At 37.3% G+C, this 18,750-nt stretch overlaps 1 protein-coding gene across 2 annotated transcripts in view; it reads left to right on the top strand.

Moving 5' to 3' along the window:
• Positions 1 to 16,898: 16,898 nt before the first annotated feature.
• The window catches only part of tnn (tenascin N), a 31,656-nt gene continuing 29,804 nt past the window's right edge, over positions 16,899 to 18,750 (top strand). For both annotated transcript variants that reach the window (XM_030752206.1, XM_030752207.1), the window contains exons 1-3: positions 16,899 to 17,094; positions 17,194 to 17,385; positions 17,628 to 18,002. In XM_030752206.1, the coding sequence (XP_030608066.1) occupies positions 16,899 to 17,094; positions 17,194 to 17,385; positions 17,628 to 18,002 (763 nt within the window). The remainder of the gene's footprint in view (positions 17,095 to 17,193; positions 17,386 to 17,627; positions 18,003 to 18,750) is intronic.

Raw genomic sequence — 18,750 nt, forward strand, 5'->3', positions numbered from 1 at the left:
AGCATGAGGAAGATGCACGGTCAGTGCCAATGCTAGCTATAAATTCTAGAAAATGCATACACATGTTAAATTCTCATCTTCATTGTATAATATTTTAATATCATATCAGAATATAATAGTAAACTGCAGCGAATGTATATTTTCCAAAGACTTCAACTGTTCCTTAGGTTAACCAAATCACCCACCCACCAAAGTTCAGCATATCCAGGCTTTCTTTGTGTTAGCTGGCTCAACAAAACCTAAAACCCCAGTTGGAAATAATGGGTATCATGAAGGTGGTTGTCAACTTTCTCTGTTAAGCCAGGCTTTCTGCTTCGTGCTTGCATAAAAAAGACTTTATGACTCTTTTTTCCGCATAGAATGATCCCTATGAGTGCCATCTACTCCAGGAAGAGACATTATCAGATGATGATGATGACAAAATGGTGATTAAAAATCGATAAAGATTATAAAAAACATACCAGTAAAATGCAACACTGCTGGAAATAAGATGAGAGATGAATCCTGCCAAAAATTATTAATCTCGAGATTTAGTGCCCAGAGCGGTAAAATAAACATTTGTATTCAAGTTAATTATTTTATGGCTGCGTGCGCTCTCGGTGCTGCTGTCTATTTCTAATGTGAAGGCTCCACATTAGAGTCTGAAACTTCAGATGGGACCCATTCAGACACTGAAGGTTAGAGTCACGCATCTTGATAAAGGAGATCAAATTATAGATTGTTATAGATTGATTGAACATTTATTCATGGTGTGTGTGTTCTGTGTTCTAGCAGCTGCAATTCCAGCAGAGTAAAAGAGAATAAGCAGCAACTTAGAATCAACAATAAAAACATTTATACATTTTATGCATCATCAGAATAATACATGCACATTCCTGCGATGTATTACAGTGCATACAATGTGAGTATGAATACAGTTTGCGTTTCATCAGTGGTTTTCGTAAGGTATGGCTTAACAAGCAGCACATATTTCTCCAGCAGAGCATCTACATTGCATGTAAAACATCCTCTAAATAAAAGAATCTGTGAAAATGTGGCACTTTCAGCTGAGTTTAAACCAAAACTCATAACCTAACCTGGCCCTGACCAGGGTATGTCTTCAGCACAAGTTACTATGGTGATTTAGCCAGGTTAAAAGGAGAGCCACTTTTGTGACACAGAAAACTCGACACAGGTCACTACGCCATTAATCTTGCTTTGTAGTACACCCCTCAAGTTATGTCAGCATTTGGTTTCTAAGTTGTCGTGGAAATTTGTACCTCTAAACTCATTTTCTAGTGAGTTTAGTGTCATTTTTTTTTTTTTTTTTTAGCATTCATAACGCTTTAGAATGTACTAATAAATAATAACATCATTAGTTCAGTTAATGTCATCTTTGGCATGTTTCTATGTATCAGCAGTACTTGCAGGGGAGCACTGACACTGCTTAAGAAACCATTTTGCAAGGTCCTGCAAGGATTTTCTACCAAGAAATACATGATTATGGTGACAGCTGCTATTTGTCTTGGCTATAAGTGAAAACAGTGAAACGTAGTAGCTGTCAAACTGAAATTCAAAATCTCTTTAAACCGTGTCAGGAGGGAAGATCCTGAAATGATCATCACGCCATCAATTTATAATTTCTAGACACAGAATATTAACTAATTCGTAACCTTAAGTGAACCCCCGATACAAGACGTGGCTAAGAGACAGAAAATCCCTGTAACATTTCATACTTTTGCCAAACTGACTAACACTCTGTAATTATCTGGAAAAACAAAAAAAAAACTACCTTTGTGTTTTGAGATTCTACAGTTATAATGAAGCTTTTCATTTTGTCCTCTCCTCCCACAGCTTCATACTGCAGAATGTGGCATTTTTAGGATTTTAGTGCTGTTTGGGGCATAAATTAAGAAACATTGCTACTATTATTGATTATTATTGTTGTTTAAAGTGTTATACTTTACTCTTGTTATGATATTGTTATTGTCTTTACTCAGCTGTGAAAGATACATAACAACTAACCAGCAGAAATGCCAAACGAAGGCTTTTCAGCTGAAATAAAGACTGACTTTAAAAAGTAAAGTGTCAAAAAAAAAATGAGTTTGGTTAGAAAATTGCTTCATTACACAACACTGGTGGGATAGAAATGTTACATTAAATCAAGTCTTCTAACATCAAAGCATAATTTCAGCTACAACAAAACATTTCTGTCTTCACCCTGATAATCTCGTAAGGATTACTCATATATTTGCTTGTTTTAAGAACACAAGAAAAAAATCTAAACCACAACTGATGACTACTCGTACTTACCAGAACCCTAAACTAATTGAAAAATAACTGAGATTTCAAAGCCAAGATTTCCCATTGTCATGAACAGAAACACAAAGTAAGGTTACTGCCATTGTAATTTTCAGGCATTGTTTCTGATTATATTCACTGTAAAACTTCCAGAGCTCAGATTGAAGATGAGGAGTTTCCATGTCAAATGAGGTAAACTAGTAGTTTTATTATTAATATATTTTTTCATCTTCAGAAAGCTTTCATTTATATCCCTCTATCCAATGTTTCATATCACATCAATGCACAAACAGCATGAATTAGAATTAAAATACACCCTGATGCAGTTTTGTCCCATGCATATTAACTCATTTGAGGACCTAGGTAATTAACATTAAAACATATAATTAGAGAGTTGAAATCAGCACCTGCTTGAAAAAAAAAAATCAGGAGATTATCCAAGTATCAAACATACAGTGTTTAAGCACGACACCTTTAGCATTCTGGTGACATTCAAACACCCCCACTTAAAATGTTCTTCAGATTTCAAGCCAGGCTGAAACTGAGCAGGTAAAAGTAAAGTAAATCAGAGGTGCGTGGGTTCTTCTAAAAACAGTTTGGAGTTTTTCTTTTTCCCAGAGATGTAATACAGAACAGGAGTACAGACATGCATCACATTAAAGAAACCATAATATAAAATCCACCCTGCTGGGAAAAGCTCTGTTACATCTGCTGTTAGTGTGGGGTATATTTCCCGGCATGGGGAAAAATCCACAACGCACAACAATGCAAAATCCAAACTGTCTCATTGTCAACTTTTATAGTGACATGCATGAAATATTTTCTCTTTGTCTCAAGAAGCTATGGAAATCTCATCACCTCCCACACAGCATGCCCCCAACAACAGTGTATGGATGGACTTTAAAGTTACATTGGTGTCAACAGAAACACAACCTTAATACTTCCTGACATTTGTAACAAAACTGTGTGTACATCTGTGAGTGTGTATGTGTGTGCCTGTTTGTGCTATTTGCTGTGTTACCACATATTCAGAGAAGGAACAGTCATGTAAATGCAGTCATGTAAGAGACCAAAGGTAAGAAGATGTGATAATGACGATGCTACATGATTGTCACGGTGCAGTGTGAAAAACCAAAACCAAAACCAAAAAAACAGAAAAAAAAAAAAAAAAAAAAAAAAAAGAAAAGTCCTGGACATTTATGGGAATTTCCATAACTGGTAAATGGTAAAATTTAATGTGTGGTTAAAAAATATTGAAAAATATCTGTAAACGAAATCTATATGTTGCCATGTAGAAATATCATATATTTAAATTTAACATTAAATTTTGGGCTTCTCAACCTATGACAGCTGGGCTAGGACACAGCCTCTCACCCCACACCCTTGACCCTGAATTGCATACGAGGAAGAAAATGATGGATGGATGGATGGATGGATGGATGGATGGATAGATGGATGGATGGATGGATGGATTACATTTATGCTGTAAAATAAACACATTGTCCCTGCATGAGGTCATACTTTTGAGGTCATACTTTTCAAAGATAATGCTCAGCTTCTATTTATATCAGGTCCAACTAATCCCAAATAGCTAAGAGAAACTTAAGCAAGATCTCAGTCTCACGAGGGTAAAATTAGTTTGAAATTAGGGAAAATTAATTTTTCTTTCTTTCTAACGAGAAGCTTGATACCACTTGCATATCAATTTGATGCAATATCCAAAAGCTAGAGCTGTAGATACAGCAGAAACAACCAAAACATGGTAGAGGGAATACCAAATAAATGCATCATCTCCCAGGAAGAAAACAAATAAGTATATGTTCTCTTTGGGAGGTCTACGGGTACACGAGACAAATGAATCTGTTTTTAAAAGAAGCAAGAGGAAAAAGTGGGTTTTTTTTTGTCCATGGGGATAGCAGATCAGATCTCTCTTTTTTGTCCATACAAATCTAATTCTTGTGATTTTACTCTGCACTCTGACCAAATTAATTAAAAACCATCTGATTTATATCTACATGTGCCTTTTTCTAATAACAAGGACCGAAGAGCTTTACACAAGTTGAAAAGAATCTTTCAGCTTGATAAAAAGAAAGTCAAGGCAACTTAATTAATCACTGTAGGCTTTATTCTCGAGGCCTAGTGTAATTGAAAGTGTCCTAGTTTCACAGCTGTCTGCTAATGCAAGTTTGAAAGATGGGTAGAAAACCGTGTTACAGAGCCAAATCTGAGGCTCAGCAACATGTAAGATGATGTTCCAAGGTTACATCTTAACTTCTGGAAGAAAGGTAAGTTCTCTGTAATGACTATGCCATTATTGAGCATCTGGTGAGCCATTCATCTCTGTCCATGGTCCAGGGAGCGGTTTGACTCTAATGACACCACAGACACTGCTGCTGAAGGACAGATGTTATCTTTCAAAGGTATGCTGATTTTCAATGACAACAATATTATTGTTCCTTTTGTTTTTTGATAAACATGCTATTTAAAAAAAACATCTAATCCTCACCAGCACAACCACAGCAAATACATGTACTTAACTGTTATTACCACATTTGTTTAAATGCTAATTAATGATAATGAGAGACCAGATTTATATTGTTACTTAAAGGAGACTGCCTTGGAGTTATTATTATTACTATTATCGGTTATTTTTAAGTTGTTATCCCTTCCAAAGAGTTTAATCAAACACTTTTTGAGGAAACATTGTACATTCAGGATGGCATACATGATGCAAAATGTGTTGCTTATTACAGTGAACCTGCTGACATTTATCACCTAACTGCACACTGTAGTATTTGAACTCATTGTTTTGGATTTATAGCCTGCATCTTCAGAAAGGAGGTGAACACCAAAACTTATTAAAAGAGGGGAGTAGTGAATAATCGGGGTGCAGTATTCACGCTAGTACAAATTGAATTCTGGGGCCCTTGTGTACTGAATATGATATTTTTTTAAAGCAATATTATGCAAGCAGGAGGTGAAGGTGAAAATCTGTTGTGATTACAGCTCTCTATGTCCTAAAGAAATTTAAAACCTTACTCATACATTTAGGGACAAACTGCTGCTGTCGGGTTAAATACCATCAACCTGACACATAGAGTCTTCAGTAATGGCCATGGTGTTAAAGGGTGATGTGTTTTCTGCCCTTGTTTGTATGGGAGCACTTAGCTGACATGGAAAGAGTTCACATTTTATTCTGTGCTAAGAGGAAACATGTGAAACAGGGTGCTCTTTCTTTGCATGCTTTAAAGTGATCACAGTCTGAGGAGGCAGGTTTTTGTGGTTTTTCTGTCTTCTTGAAACAGTTAGCTTTGCTATGTGTCTTCACGGTATGCATAGTGGTGGCCTGTTTCACTGAAATAAATAAATAAAATAACGTGAGAAATGTTTCGGAGAGAAAAGTATGCGAGTTTTAAATCAAATCAAGACCTTCTCGTTTCTAATTGCCACTCATCCAACCAACAGCAGATTATTATCACCATTTTCAGGAACCCATCCCCAAGACAATTTTTTTTTTCCAGTAAATACCCCTGCCACTTCTTTTAATCACCATCTGTAACACAATCTGTATGCCACTGCTATATTCATGTCATTTTGAATACTTTCTTCCTACCCTATAAGTCCTCTTACATATTCTTGTGCTCAATTTGACATTTATTAATTAAGTTACTTTTGTAATATATATAAAACTTCTCCTGAAGGGTTTCTTCTAGCCTAAACCCACTCCGGCTTTTTCTTGGCTTCAGGTTTGCCCCTTTTAACCCAACCTCAACTCAGTTAAAGTGTTTAAAACCCAACTATCTCTGCTAAAGACATTAAATTTAATCTCTGCTGTAACTAAACGCACACAGGGAGAAAAAAAATAAGTAAAGAAAGTGCTGAGACAATGGGGAACCGAAGTGAAAAATAAATTATGCATAATGAATGATAAAAGTCATGAGGAAAACAGATGTAAATGCATCTCGTTATCTCCTTCTCTCCTTCTCTTGCCCCCTTGGCATTCTTGTTCAATCACTTAAGGAGAAGGGGAGAGCAGACACTCCCCAACTAACTGCCCATTGGCCTACAGGCATTTGGAGGAGATTTTAACAGTTGAAGAGGGAGGGAGAGCGTGTGCACTGGCAGTGGAGAGATCCTTGACTCGTTGGCCCTGGCCTGTCAGCAGGTGGCAGAGAGAGTTGCTGAGTGACACTCAGTCCGTCAGAGAAAAGAGAGAAAGAAGAAAGGTAGAAAGGAGAGAAAGTTAAGAAGGGTAAGACATATGCATAATTTGTCATATTTAAGTGTCATTTGGTTACTTAAATAAGTTAAATATATGCTTATGTTAGTTTTTTGAGGATTCCAAGTGTTGCCCTTAGTTCAACTAACCTGTAGGTGTGTGTGGTTGTCAGTGTTGATTCACTCTTGCTCAGGATATCTTTATTTGTACATTCCTTACCTCTTTCTCAGCTATTCTTTCCCTCCCTTTTTTCCATCCTTCTAAACTGCCTTTCCCTCAATCTTTCCCCTTTTTTAGAACCCTGTTTACCTCTTCTTGCATAGCTTCCGTTCTCAGAAGGTTTGTGAGGCTAACTTGAGACAGGGCACATCCTCAGGTTTTCTGCTGTTAATTACACGACAGCAGATAAGTTCAACTGAGACCCAGAATTTATCAGGTCATGTTATTTTGAACTTGCATTGCAGCACTTTGTTTCAGAGAAAGTTTTGTGAATCTCGGTCAGCGATACAGACCGAGGTGTGATGATGTTTGACACAATCAACGAGCATTTCATGCTTAACTTGCATAATCAAAGCATATTGACAGTGATGTAAATGAACAGTGTATTTCAATGAAATATAAAGAAAGCACATTCAGTTAAATATTTCTGTGTATGTGTGTGTGAAAATGTGAGATTCACTTATTAATATACAATAAACATTTTTGAAAAAGTTTGTTTAAGTCAGGTTAGGCTGAAAAAAATTATTTTAATATTTTATAAACACTCAAACAATAGTAAATAAATCAGTGGGATTATTTTCCCATCAGAGTAGCTGTGACAGCTTTACTTTTTCTAACAGGGTATTAATAATATTTATTTTATTTCATGATTATGATTTTATTGATGACAACCCTATACTATTTGTCAATAAAGCTGCCAGCACAGATTTTTCTCTATGATAATAACAAAAACATTAATATTCAATTATGTGCTGGGGTGAGGAATATTCTCACAGGGCTGTTGATCCAGTAGATTTACCTTTAATGCTACTGTGCTGGCTCCGGGAATACACAGAAGCTCTCGCAAAATGAACTACAGATGTGGGCGATCAGCCATGCAAAATGATAGAGAGAGAGAGAGAGAGAGAGAGAGAGAGAGAGAGAGTGAGACCAGAGTGGGTGGCTTATAAAAAGTGCACAATGTTACTGCTTTCATGGATCAAACTTTTTATTTACTTAAACCAACTGAAAATGACTCTACTGAAAAAAAAAAAAAACACTTATTTGAAAAAAGTATCTGTTTCAGGTATTTAGCTGCTTTATTCACGCCTTTTCACTCGGTTAGGTTTTCATCTGACAGCTCACTGAGGGGAATTAAGTCTCTACGGTTCTGATGAAGAAAGGTCCTTATCGAGGTCTCCGTGTGGTCTGTATAGCAGCAGGAGACAGAGAGAATCATGAAGATACGAGCTCTGCTCTCAGACGATAATTGCTTTCAGCTTTGTTTTATTCATTTTAGTTTCCATGTTCTGTCTGTATGTTGCCATGTGGGGAAGGAAGAGAGGAAGGTTTGCAATCGCACATGAAGGCATGACCTTACCTCGTCTCATCCTCAGGCTTGTTGGTTTGTTCCTGTGAGATTAGTCCAGAGTTGAAATCCGGTGAAGCAGTCAGCCTTTTGTCTGATGTTTAATGACTCTCCAGAGAGGATAGGGCAAATGTGCAAAGACTGACCAGGTCTTCTTCCACTTCACGTCTGAGTCTGTATTCCCAATACAAGCTTTCTTCTGCGGCTGTTTGTTTTTCTTTCTTTTGTGGTTGTCTTTTCTCCCCTTTTTCTGTTTTTTGTGGCCCGATGTTTAACACATTGAGGTTTCAAAGGCTCTGAAGGAGAAACACACAAATGTGCAATCATCCTTCACAGCTTGTCAAGAAGTCTTTAGTGAAAGTGTCTGTCAGTCCAGACAGTCTTGTCTCAGGTTGAATAAAATTTTCTTGTGACCTTTGGAGGTCTCCTCCAGTGCTTCTGCAAGCCATAAATACCGAGTTTCAAATATACTACACACATGGGCAGAGTGAACAAATATTATATTAGCAAACACTTTACCAACACAGTGTTACTTTCAAGGGGACGTTATTGTCAGGAAGGACTGTGTTTACGGACACGTTGAATTAGGTTTACTTTGGCTTGAAAGCCAGGATGAAATGCTGAATGACCCATGTGCTGAAAGCCCGTCCGTTTTCCTGCTTTATCCTGCAGTCTTAGTGTCTTAGAGTCATTATTGGCAGTCAGCTGAATCTTGATTCTGAATCAGCTGGACACCAAAACTTTGGAGCTGATGCAGAAAACCCACTTTTGCTTTTACAATAATCGAATATTGCCGAATGCTCTCTGTCATGATTTATGTTATGATCACCACTGAATTCTCTGTTCATATACCATCTGTTTATTTCACTGATATTCAGTCACATAAATGCTTATATTTTCCAACTATACTTCACAGCATTTATCTATTCATACATTCATATGCCACCCCCACTTCTATTTCTTACACAGACTGCATATTAAGATGGGAGTAGCCACTATGATGTCACCCATCCATACTGAAACCTCTACATTAGTGTTTTGGCTGCCTGATTGTTGTCCGTTGTAGCCAAAAGTAACCATATTTGGATGAGAGGTGAAGCCTCGCAGACAGTTGCTACACATCCCTAATTTTTTGAGCAAAATCCAAAAGGGTTAGATGTAAAGGAAAATTCAAGGCATAAACTAGACATAGAGAGCAAAAGCAGTTTTGTAACAAGCTTTAAATGTGTGTTTCAGAGCTGAAACAGTGCAGCAATGTGCAGCTCTCCTCCAGGGCAATGTGCATGCTTCCAAAGTGGGTCTTGAAAATGAAAAATATGCATATATTGAACAAAATTATTTTCTTACTAATAATTAGAGTACAATTTGGAAACTCAGTTATTTTTGTTCCATTTGAAATAGGCTATTTACTAATATTTTTGTGGTCATATTTGCTCAGTCCAGTATGAAAGTTGAATTAAAATAGTGTTTTCTTCATTTCAAGAAATTTCTGTTAAGAAAAAAAATCTATGCTTTATTTCGCAATATTGTGAAATACAACCACATACCGAACTGCCACTAGTTGTTTTCTTGCAATGTGAATAATTTTATTATTGTGTGCTCAAAATACAGCACTTCATATGACTGCTTTAATTTTTTTTTTCATATTTTAACTAATAGTTTTTGCATCTGTATCAAATCACAGCCACTGTTTCAATCTCATTGTGGGAAATTTCAGGCTTTTATCATTAATAGTTTTTGAGATATTCATGTTTAAACATTGCTTCCAATTTCAATGTGCGAAAAAAAGAAAGAGGTCTGAATGTGGGTGGAGGGCTTTTTAAAAACATCAATATCTCTAAAAGTTTTTGATATATGAAGCCAAAAATTCACAACTATCATTAAATATGTCCAAACTTTGAGCCATAAAATTTTCAGGCAAACTGGAAATGGTCGAGAAGAAGGCCCACAATGATCTGAGACCCTGTTGGAACCAGTCTCAAGTGGCTTTTCAAAGAACTGCAGTTTTTCGCACTGTGGCACTGGCACTGTTTTTCAGCCCCATGTGGCATTCATTCACAAATGTGACTGCCCCACTTCCCTCTTTATCCCCATTTCCTTTCTCCATTAATTCCTCCATCTGTCTGTCTTTCCCACTCTCGGCAGTCAGACATGGCCCTCTGCTATGCTTGGAAAGTCACACTGCAATCTCCTCCAAGAGAAATAAGAAAAGGCCTTGAAAATGGCGAGCATCAAATAAAACCTTGACAGGGAGCTATAAACATGCTTGTTAAGCATCTCTGTGAGCCCGTGCTCAGTGCCATTACACACCATACTATACCGTCTGTAATGTGGCTACCTGCTAGAGTGTCAGTGATTCAAACACGCACTTTCCATCATTCCTTCTCTTACCTATTCATTCTCCCTCACTCACTTAATTCTGCCTTTTCCTCATCATACCGCTTGCTTTATTTCCATTTCCCTCTCTTAAGGTCTTAATCTCAAGTTTACGATCCTAAGATGTGGCCATTGATAAAAGACCACGTAAAGTATAGGTTTTCACCACCGTGCAGGGTAAAACACACAACTTCCCAGTGATGTCATAGCTTAAGTTGTTTGCACAGGCACCAGTCTCTGACCTCAAGCCTTTGACCAGTAGTATTTACATACACAGCTAAAATAACCAAACTGTGTTGAATATATTGAGTTTGAACTGGTCGTGGTAATTACATGTGTATTTGTCTTCCTTAAAAAAGGACTGGGGCACTCTGAATCACAGACCTGCTTAAGTTGTGTATATTCAAAAGAAGTAGGATTCATATTACAGCACTTAACTCAAAATAAAATGTGTTGATTTGAGCAAGAGAAGCTTTCCATTTTAGTGTTTGAAAAGATGTCATGTATAACTGAATATAGCAAAAAGTCAGATATTCTGAGTTTCTTAGGTTCACTGCTTAGATTATTGGTTAATCTGATAATGGTGTCATCATGATGTTGGCAGGTTTTAGGTCTGCTTGTTGACAACTTAATATTCTTGCCAATGCTCTCTCTCTGTGTCTAATGGGATTTTAAGTATTAGGTTCTCTGTCTGCACTTTTTCTTTTTTTCTTTTCTTTTTTTTTTTACTTTTCCAGCTGTTTTAGTCTTTGATGCTGAAAAAGAAAATTTTTTGAGGGATTTCCAAGTCATAAATTTTTACTCTTCAAAATTTCACATTTTGAGCAAACACAGGAATAAATCTCAAAATAAGACATCTATTTTACTCAGCTCTTAGAGTTTAAAGTTAAGTCTCACTAAAACATTATAATCCAATTGAGCAAGTTATTTTTCATCATAATGGCATGCCAGCAAAGTCTAAGAAATGTTTGCCTGTTTCTTTCTCCTGTTTCTGTCTGTTACGCTATCCACAGTACAATATATTTGGTGAAACTGATGACAAACTATACAGTGCTGTAGGGGTATACGATATATATCATTTAGTATAGGCAGCTGCCCATGTGCATATGCTAGCATAGCTGCCTAAACAACACACTGTGCCAGGGGAAGAAATTCAGACATCGCCAGCTTCGCAGTCTAGAGCCTTAGATTTAATTCCTAGGCGAGGATCATCCTCATTAGCGTGGAGGTGCTTTGAATTTGAAAAGAGTGACATTGCTCAAAAGACGGCAGTTTGCAGACTTCGTAAGAAAGCGCTTGCCGTTAAAGATAGCTCTACAATTAACGTGTTCCATCATCTCCCGAACAAATTACCACACAGAGTATGAGGAATATGAAAAGCTTCGGGAGCTCAATGTCCAAGACAAACCAAAATCAGCCAAGGTGTCTTGCAAAACAGACATTCAGCAAACTTTAGCCCCCCGTGACCCCGCCTAGCAGGATAAAGAGGAAGATAATGGATGGATGGATGTTAATATCCTTTAGTTTTATATTTTACTAGCTTGCACTTCTTTTACGAACACATTTTTAAATAATGCAAAATATCGTTTATTATCATTATCAATATCAACAAAATTACAGAAAATATCGAGATATCTTTTTTTGTCAGTAAAGCATAACCCTACAGTGGTGTGCCTAAAACTCCTTGCAATTGCTTTGGTCACTAAGACTGCCACAGGTGACAGCAGTTTGCCTGGAAGATGCCAAATTGTTTTGCAAACACTCACAAAACACTCGCCAAGTGACAGCGAAACTGTGAAAAGTGCAATGGAAACTGAATATTTGCCTTCAAAGTAAAAAATGATCCCTCGCCACTGCAACTAACACATTTCAAAAGGATCAGTCTTTTGTTTTGTGGGAGAAAGATTTCTGTTGCAGGTTTGCGTCACTCTTTTTCACATAGGTTTCACCATAGCTCAGAGAGCAGCTGGCAAATGTTTGTAGACAAACTATGGCAGCAGCTTTGTCTTGTTCATAAAGTCAAGTGAAAAGAAAGTACGTGCTCTTTGAATTCTTTTATGTATAAAGACATCATAAAAACTACAACTATGCAACCACAACAATCTGCTGGGATCCAAAGCAATCAGAAAGAGTTTTTTTTTTTTTTGTGGAGCACCCTCACTTGGTGACAGCAGCAACCTCAAGCAACCAGTCACCAACCAGTTGGGGAATACACATGTGCATACAGTCTGAAACATGGTGTTTTGTCTCCTCCCCTTTAAGAAAACTTTCTTCTGATTGGCTGCTCCTCCTAAACAGAAGGTTGGGCTGCTGTGCTCACAACCAGAGCTGTATGTCTGACCATACTTAGGAAATCTGCACTCACTGATGTCATTCAAAGTCAAGACTAGAAAAAAACTGCCTGTATCTGAGTGTTTCTCTTTTGTCTCATAGGGATTATTTGCACATATGCTGACCTCAATATTTAAAACTTTCTCCATGTTATCTATGAGTATTAATCGTTGTAACAGTATGTATGACAGGAAATATGTCCACTTTAAGCACCTATGCAAGTGTATGATGCCACACAGTTTCCATTTGTCAAGCATGACACACTTGCTGGACTTTCATTCGCTTGATTAGAGGTTTTGTGTTTCCATGGACCACACAAGCTCAGCACAGTTAGATCAGAAGTTCCTTCAAGCCACTTTTTAAACTTTTACACCAGAAATTTCAATTCAGACCAAAGTCCAAAAAAAGCCTACTGAAGGTTAAACAGGCATCCTATTTTGAAAGCATGTAATTTGGCTTCCTGGGGAAGCCGCTGCAAGGTTTTAAGTTCACATGACATCACTGTCATTAGACACAATGACATCATCACAGAGGACAAGCTTCTGCACTCTGAAGCTTTGAAATGCCTGAGTGAGCACAATTTATGGTTTAAGATCTCTGGCAAAGTGATGACTGTTCACTTTCTGCTGGCATGCTGTGGAATGAGAGCACCATTAGCACACATAGAGTGACATAATGGTTCAGGTTTCTTGTGATTAAATATACAGTTGTCTGCCCCACTGAATCTAATGTAACTTATGTATTTCTGTCCTCAGTTCTCTATAAAACACAGTGGAAGGTACAAGCCTGACCCTTTTTTTTTCAGCCATGAGACACAAATTCAGTCAGGCGCAACAACAAACGCCTACAGTTTCAGTGGTTTGTTACACACAGTTATTGCCAAAGATACAATCTGTACAAAATGTATAGTCCAGCACTAAAAAACAGATGGAATATTTCATCTCCATATGCTTTCAATCATGCCAGTGTGAGAGTCCTGGAAGTAAATTTGATGTGCCTCACAGTGAGCAGTGAGGTGTTTAACTTTGTTGTCTTTGATTTCAAAGACAGACTAGCAGGCAACTGCTTAGAGGCCCCAAGACTCACGAGGCACCCCAATATGAAATATACTTTCCGTATGCACAATTTAACTAACCACACACACACTTATGAATTATGTTTTAAAGTCTAGTTTTAAGAGATTTGGTGTTTAAGTTGGATTTTTTTTGTGTGTTGCAAATTGTTTCGTCAAATTGTTTTTGTCTTTTTGGTCAAGTATATATTTTTTATTAACACTACATCTGATATTTGTTTTCTTTGGTTATTGAAATTTTACTGTATAAAATGTCTCTGTGTGTTTTCTATGTAAAATTCAGCAATAAAGTCTGTCATAATGTAACATATCAATCAATCCATCTAGTTTCTTCCACTTATCTACCCATATACATGCAGCAAAAAAGTACATCCTCTTTCGATTTTACATATCAGGACATAATCAAAATAATCTGGTCCTTAGCAGGTCTTAAAGTAAATATAACGTCATATTATACATTATACATATTATACAATTTCATTATTTATTTAACAAAAATTAAGCTGAAATGTAGAGGCAGTGTTTGAAAAATTAAGTACACCCCTACTGCTTTCAAAAGAGGTTAAGAAACAGCCAGGTGCTACTAATCAAATTCAGTTAATTAACCAATTATCAGCTAGTATGAGCACCTGTATAAAAGCAGACATTTTGTCAGTTTGCAGGTCAGACAACCTCAAACATAGTGTTGTTAGTGATATTACTGTTTGTATTGTTCTTATCTCTATTAGAAGGCATTGAAAATGGTATAAAATATTTTCCTGTGTTTCTGTATCAAGTTTGAAATGTGAGCCCATCTGTCTGACAGCTGAAGCTTGGCCCAAATTGGGTCATTCAACAAGATAACGATCCCAAGCACAGCTGCAACAGAATGATTGGAAAAGTAAAGAATCAAAATGTTGCAGTGGTCCCGTCAAAGTCCAGATCTGAGCTCAACTGAAATGCTACTTCAAGATAATGCTGCTAAACTTGGTTCTACAAGCTACTGAATCACAGGGTGTACTTAATTTTTCACATATGGCTCTTTCATTCGGACTGAGTTAAATAAATAGCAACACGGTGTAATGTGTCATGTTTTGTAGTTCATCTGAGGCCGTTTTTACCTGCTCAGAACAAGATTATTATCTCGCCCACCAATAGGTTGAGAGGTTATTTTTTCAGTAGCGTTTGTCTTTCTGATTGTCTGACCATTAGCAGGATAACTCAGAAAATTATGAACGGATTTCGATGAAAATTTCTGGAGTTGTTGGGGGTGGTACAAGGGACAATTGATTGGTATGATCTGGATCACCATCTGGATCCAGGAATTTTAAAAATGATTCTTTACCATTGTGAGATTGTGCAAATATGTGAATACTGTACTTATTTCAAAAAGTTTGAACTAAAATTCATGAAACTTTGTGGAAATATTCTTTAAAATATACTATTTTAATTTCAAGGTCAAAGGTCAAGGTCACCAAAAATTTTAGAAATTAATAAAAAAAACTTATTGCTGAAATTTTAAAATTCATTAGATAGATGAAAAATTCATAAATTTTTCATCTGTTGCATTGCAGTATTTTTTTGTATTTTAAATTAAATACTCACAATAATACACAGTGAACTACAAACCCTACACAAAAATAACATAAACATATACAATTCATATCTCGGCAAATGCTTGTTTTTCTTTTTTTTATTTCTTTATTTAGAGGATCCCATTCGGATACATAAACTGAATAAAATATATCCAGACTATGCATTATCTTTTCATGTGGATCCTTTTTTTTAAATATAAAATCATATTTTACAGCTTTTAAAAGTCAATAAAAAAGTTCTAGTCTTTGTGATTTAGTAATTTATGATGGAGTATGACAACACTCGGTGGTATCTATTGCAGTGTATTATTCGCACATGACAGTTTGGGGTGGGCGAGGTATGCGCTCTACTGAGTGCCCTTCTAGTTTTTATGATGTCTTTATACATAAAAGAATTCAAAGAGCATGTACTTTCTTTTCACTTGACTTTATGAACAAGACAAAGCTGCTGCATTTTAGTTTTGTCATTTTTGCTTGAACATGTGTATGACGCAGCTCTATTGCTAACGGAAATATGCTTCTGAGGTGGTTAGTATTTTTCCACACTTAGCTAATATATTCTACCACAGTTTGTACTCTTTTCATAAGAACAATTTTTGTTAAGCATACTTCAGCAGGGAGTACACCACACATGAAGAAAACCCTCTGCCATGTTTTTACGGGCTTCCTCACACTCCTGGGATCTTCAGGCCATAGAACACACACGAAGAGTCCACATCCAGTCATTGTTAGAGCATGTGCGTCCGCAACCTCCACTGGGTCCACTGATTCCTGTCAGTTCTTCATGGCACTTCATGACACTTTCCAAACTTTACTGGCCAAAGTCAACACATTCTGATGGTAAAACGATATATTCAGAGGGAGTTTTTACGCTGAAGATCTAGTAACAATTTTATAGCTGTCCCTTGTCCAGTGATTGTGTACAGGGAAAAATGGTTTTTGGGTAATTGTGTGTCACAAAGAAGCTGGAGTAACCAAGTATGACAACTTTATCAAAACTCCCAGGCAACTAACTGTCAGAGAAAGAGTGAACAGGTTCCCAAGTGTTGACTTTAATTTTGCATGTCAGAACTGCAACCAGTACAGTAAAAATAAATGTCTTTTGATTTACATGTAGAAACACTAAGTGACCTCAGTATCAGAAATACCTTTATTTCTTTTTTTTTAAAATGATTTTTAGTTTGGAAAGACCCTTTTCTTGCATTTTAAGACTTTTCCTGAATAATGATTGCCCAGTGTTCTGCATACTGCATCATACAAGATGTTCATATTTGAAATGAAGACACACTCCTTAATCCCTGATTTTTTTTAGGGAACTGTGAAATGAATTTCACAAATCTATTGTTTTCTGCACAAATCGGTCTCAAATCAATGAAAAGTTTCAAATCAATGAAAAGTTTGTGTTTGTGTGTGTGTGCGTGTTTGTGTGTGTGTGTGTGTGTGTGTGTGTGTGTGTGTATGCACTACTTATCACTAGCAATGACCACTAGACCCCTGTGGAGGGCCCTGTGCCTGCTGGCCTTACTCTGCACAATGTCAGGCATAAGTTCTGCTGACACCCAACCAGACATCTCAGCTGCAGAGCAGGAAATCACCTTCAGCCACATCTATAACATTGACATCCCGGGAAGCTCCGGCTGTAAACTACAACGCGTGCCAACCCAGAACAAAACAGGTCATAAAAAAGGCATAAATGAGAGATTAAGAAAGAGAATGTTGTGAACAGCAACTGATAGATGTAGGAGAATGAGCTTAACACATATTCATTTTGTAGGTCTGCAGATGGAGACCACTAAAAGTGGGGACAATGACATTATCTTCAGACACAACATCAAGCTGCAGCCACCCAAATGTGACTGCGAGGAGTCGGAAAGCTTTAAGTCTCTGCTCTACAGAATCAATGGCCTGGAAGAAGAAGTCAACTACCTAAAGACCCAGTGTGCTCAGGGATGCTGTGGTGCTGCAGGTAGGCTGAGTCAAAACAGATGCTCATAACTACAGTTGTTTGGAAATCAGCTCTAGTCAGAATATATAGTGTAAAATGTAGTTTTTAGGAGGAATTGTGAAGCACAAAGCTTTTACCTTAACAGCTATTTTAGTCTGATATGCCTGTCTAGGCCAAATTAATTTAAAAAATCAATAATAAGGAGGTGATTTGAAAGTAACTCCAAAGTGTACGACCTCTTTTGATGCATCTCTTTTATCAAGGTGTGGACCAAAGCTGTAGTGGCCATGGTACCTACCAACGCGACACCTGCAGCTGCCTCTGTAACATAGGGTGGGAAGGCCTGGATTGTTCTGTCTCCTCCTGCCCAGATGAGTGCAACGACAATGGCCGATGCGTGGATGGGAAATGCGTGTGCCATCAGGGGTACACGGGAGAAGACTGCAGCCAGCTTACGTGTCCAGGCAACTGCAACGACAAGGGACAGTGTGTGGATGGGAAATGCGTGTGCTTCCCACACTTTACTGGCGAGGATTGCAGCATCCAGAAGTGTCCCAACAACTGCATGGATAACGGGCAGTGTGTGAATGGAGAGTGCATCTGTGATGAAGGCTTTTATGGGGAGGACTGTTCATTAGGCAAGCTTAACACAATTTCTATTGATATTTTACAAACTTTAACACATTAACTAAATAGTTGGGGGAGTTTTGCAGAAAAATCTGAGTAAAAACAGAACTGAACTTTGTATGTAACAGGGTGTGGATATTAACTTCATGTTATCCAGACTTGCATTTTTCACCAGAGACCGAGATCACATTTATATAGTCACCTTTACAGCTCTAACATTAACCTGAGAATTTTAAGTGCTGTGTCATGGAGTACAGATGCTACAAGCAGCTCTGGGACCATTAAAAAAATATACGCTTGCCCCTAATGCCCTGTTCACCTTCATATAAATTTCCTTCCTGCATCATTTAGTAAAAACTTTCAGGCCCTGCCTGAATAATTCTGAGGAGCAAAAGCAGTGCAGTTGGGCTTTAATCATCTATCTGCTACCATCTGTGTGATTCATATATAAGCATCCGGGGTCATACATCAGTTGAATGGCAATTACCTTACATGTAATATCAAGTCATATTCATGTAGGTGTGGCTACAGGGCAGGCAGAGGTTTTCGACCAGTATTTGTCGCCTTTTGCTGCTACATTATGCTAGCAGCAGCTTAAAAATAAGATGCCTGCTCAACAGCTGTATCTTGCTCTTTTTAAAAAAAATATAAAAAAAAGAAGAAGAAGAAGAAGACGAAGCAATAGTTACTAAAATTAAACTAGTCATTGGAGCCCACCTGTTACCTCCATAGCTTTTATCACAGCCTTCTATAGCTTTC

The sequence above is a fragment of the Archocentrus centrarchus genome, chromosome 17, assembly GCF_007364275.1.
Source record: "Archocentrus centrarchus isolate MPI-CPG fArcCen1 chromosome 17, fArcCen1, whole genome shotgun sequence".
NCBI classification, from domain to species: Eukaryota; Metazoa; Chordata; class Actinopteri; order Cichliformes; family Cichlidae; genus Archocentrus; species Archocentrus centrarchus.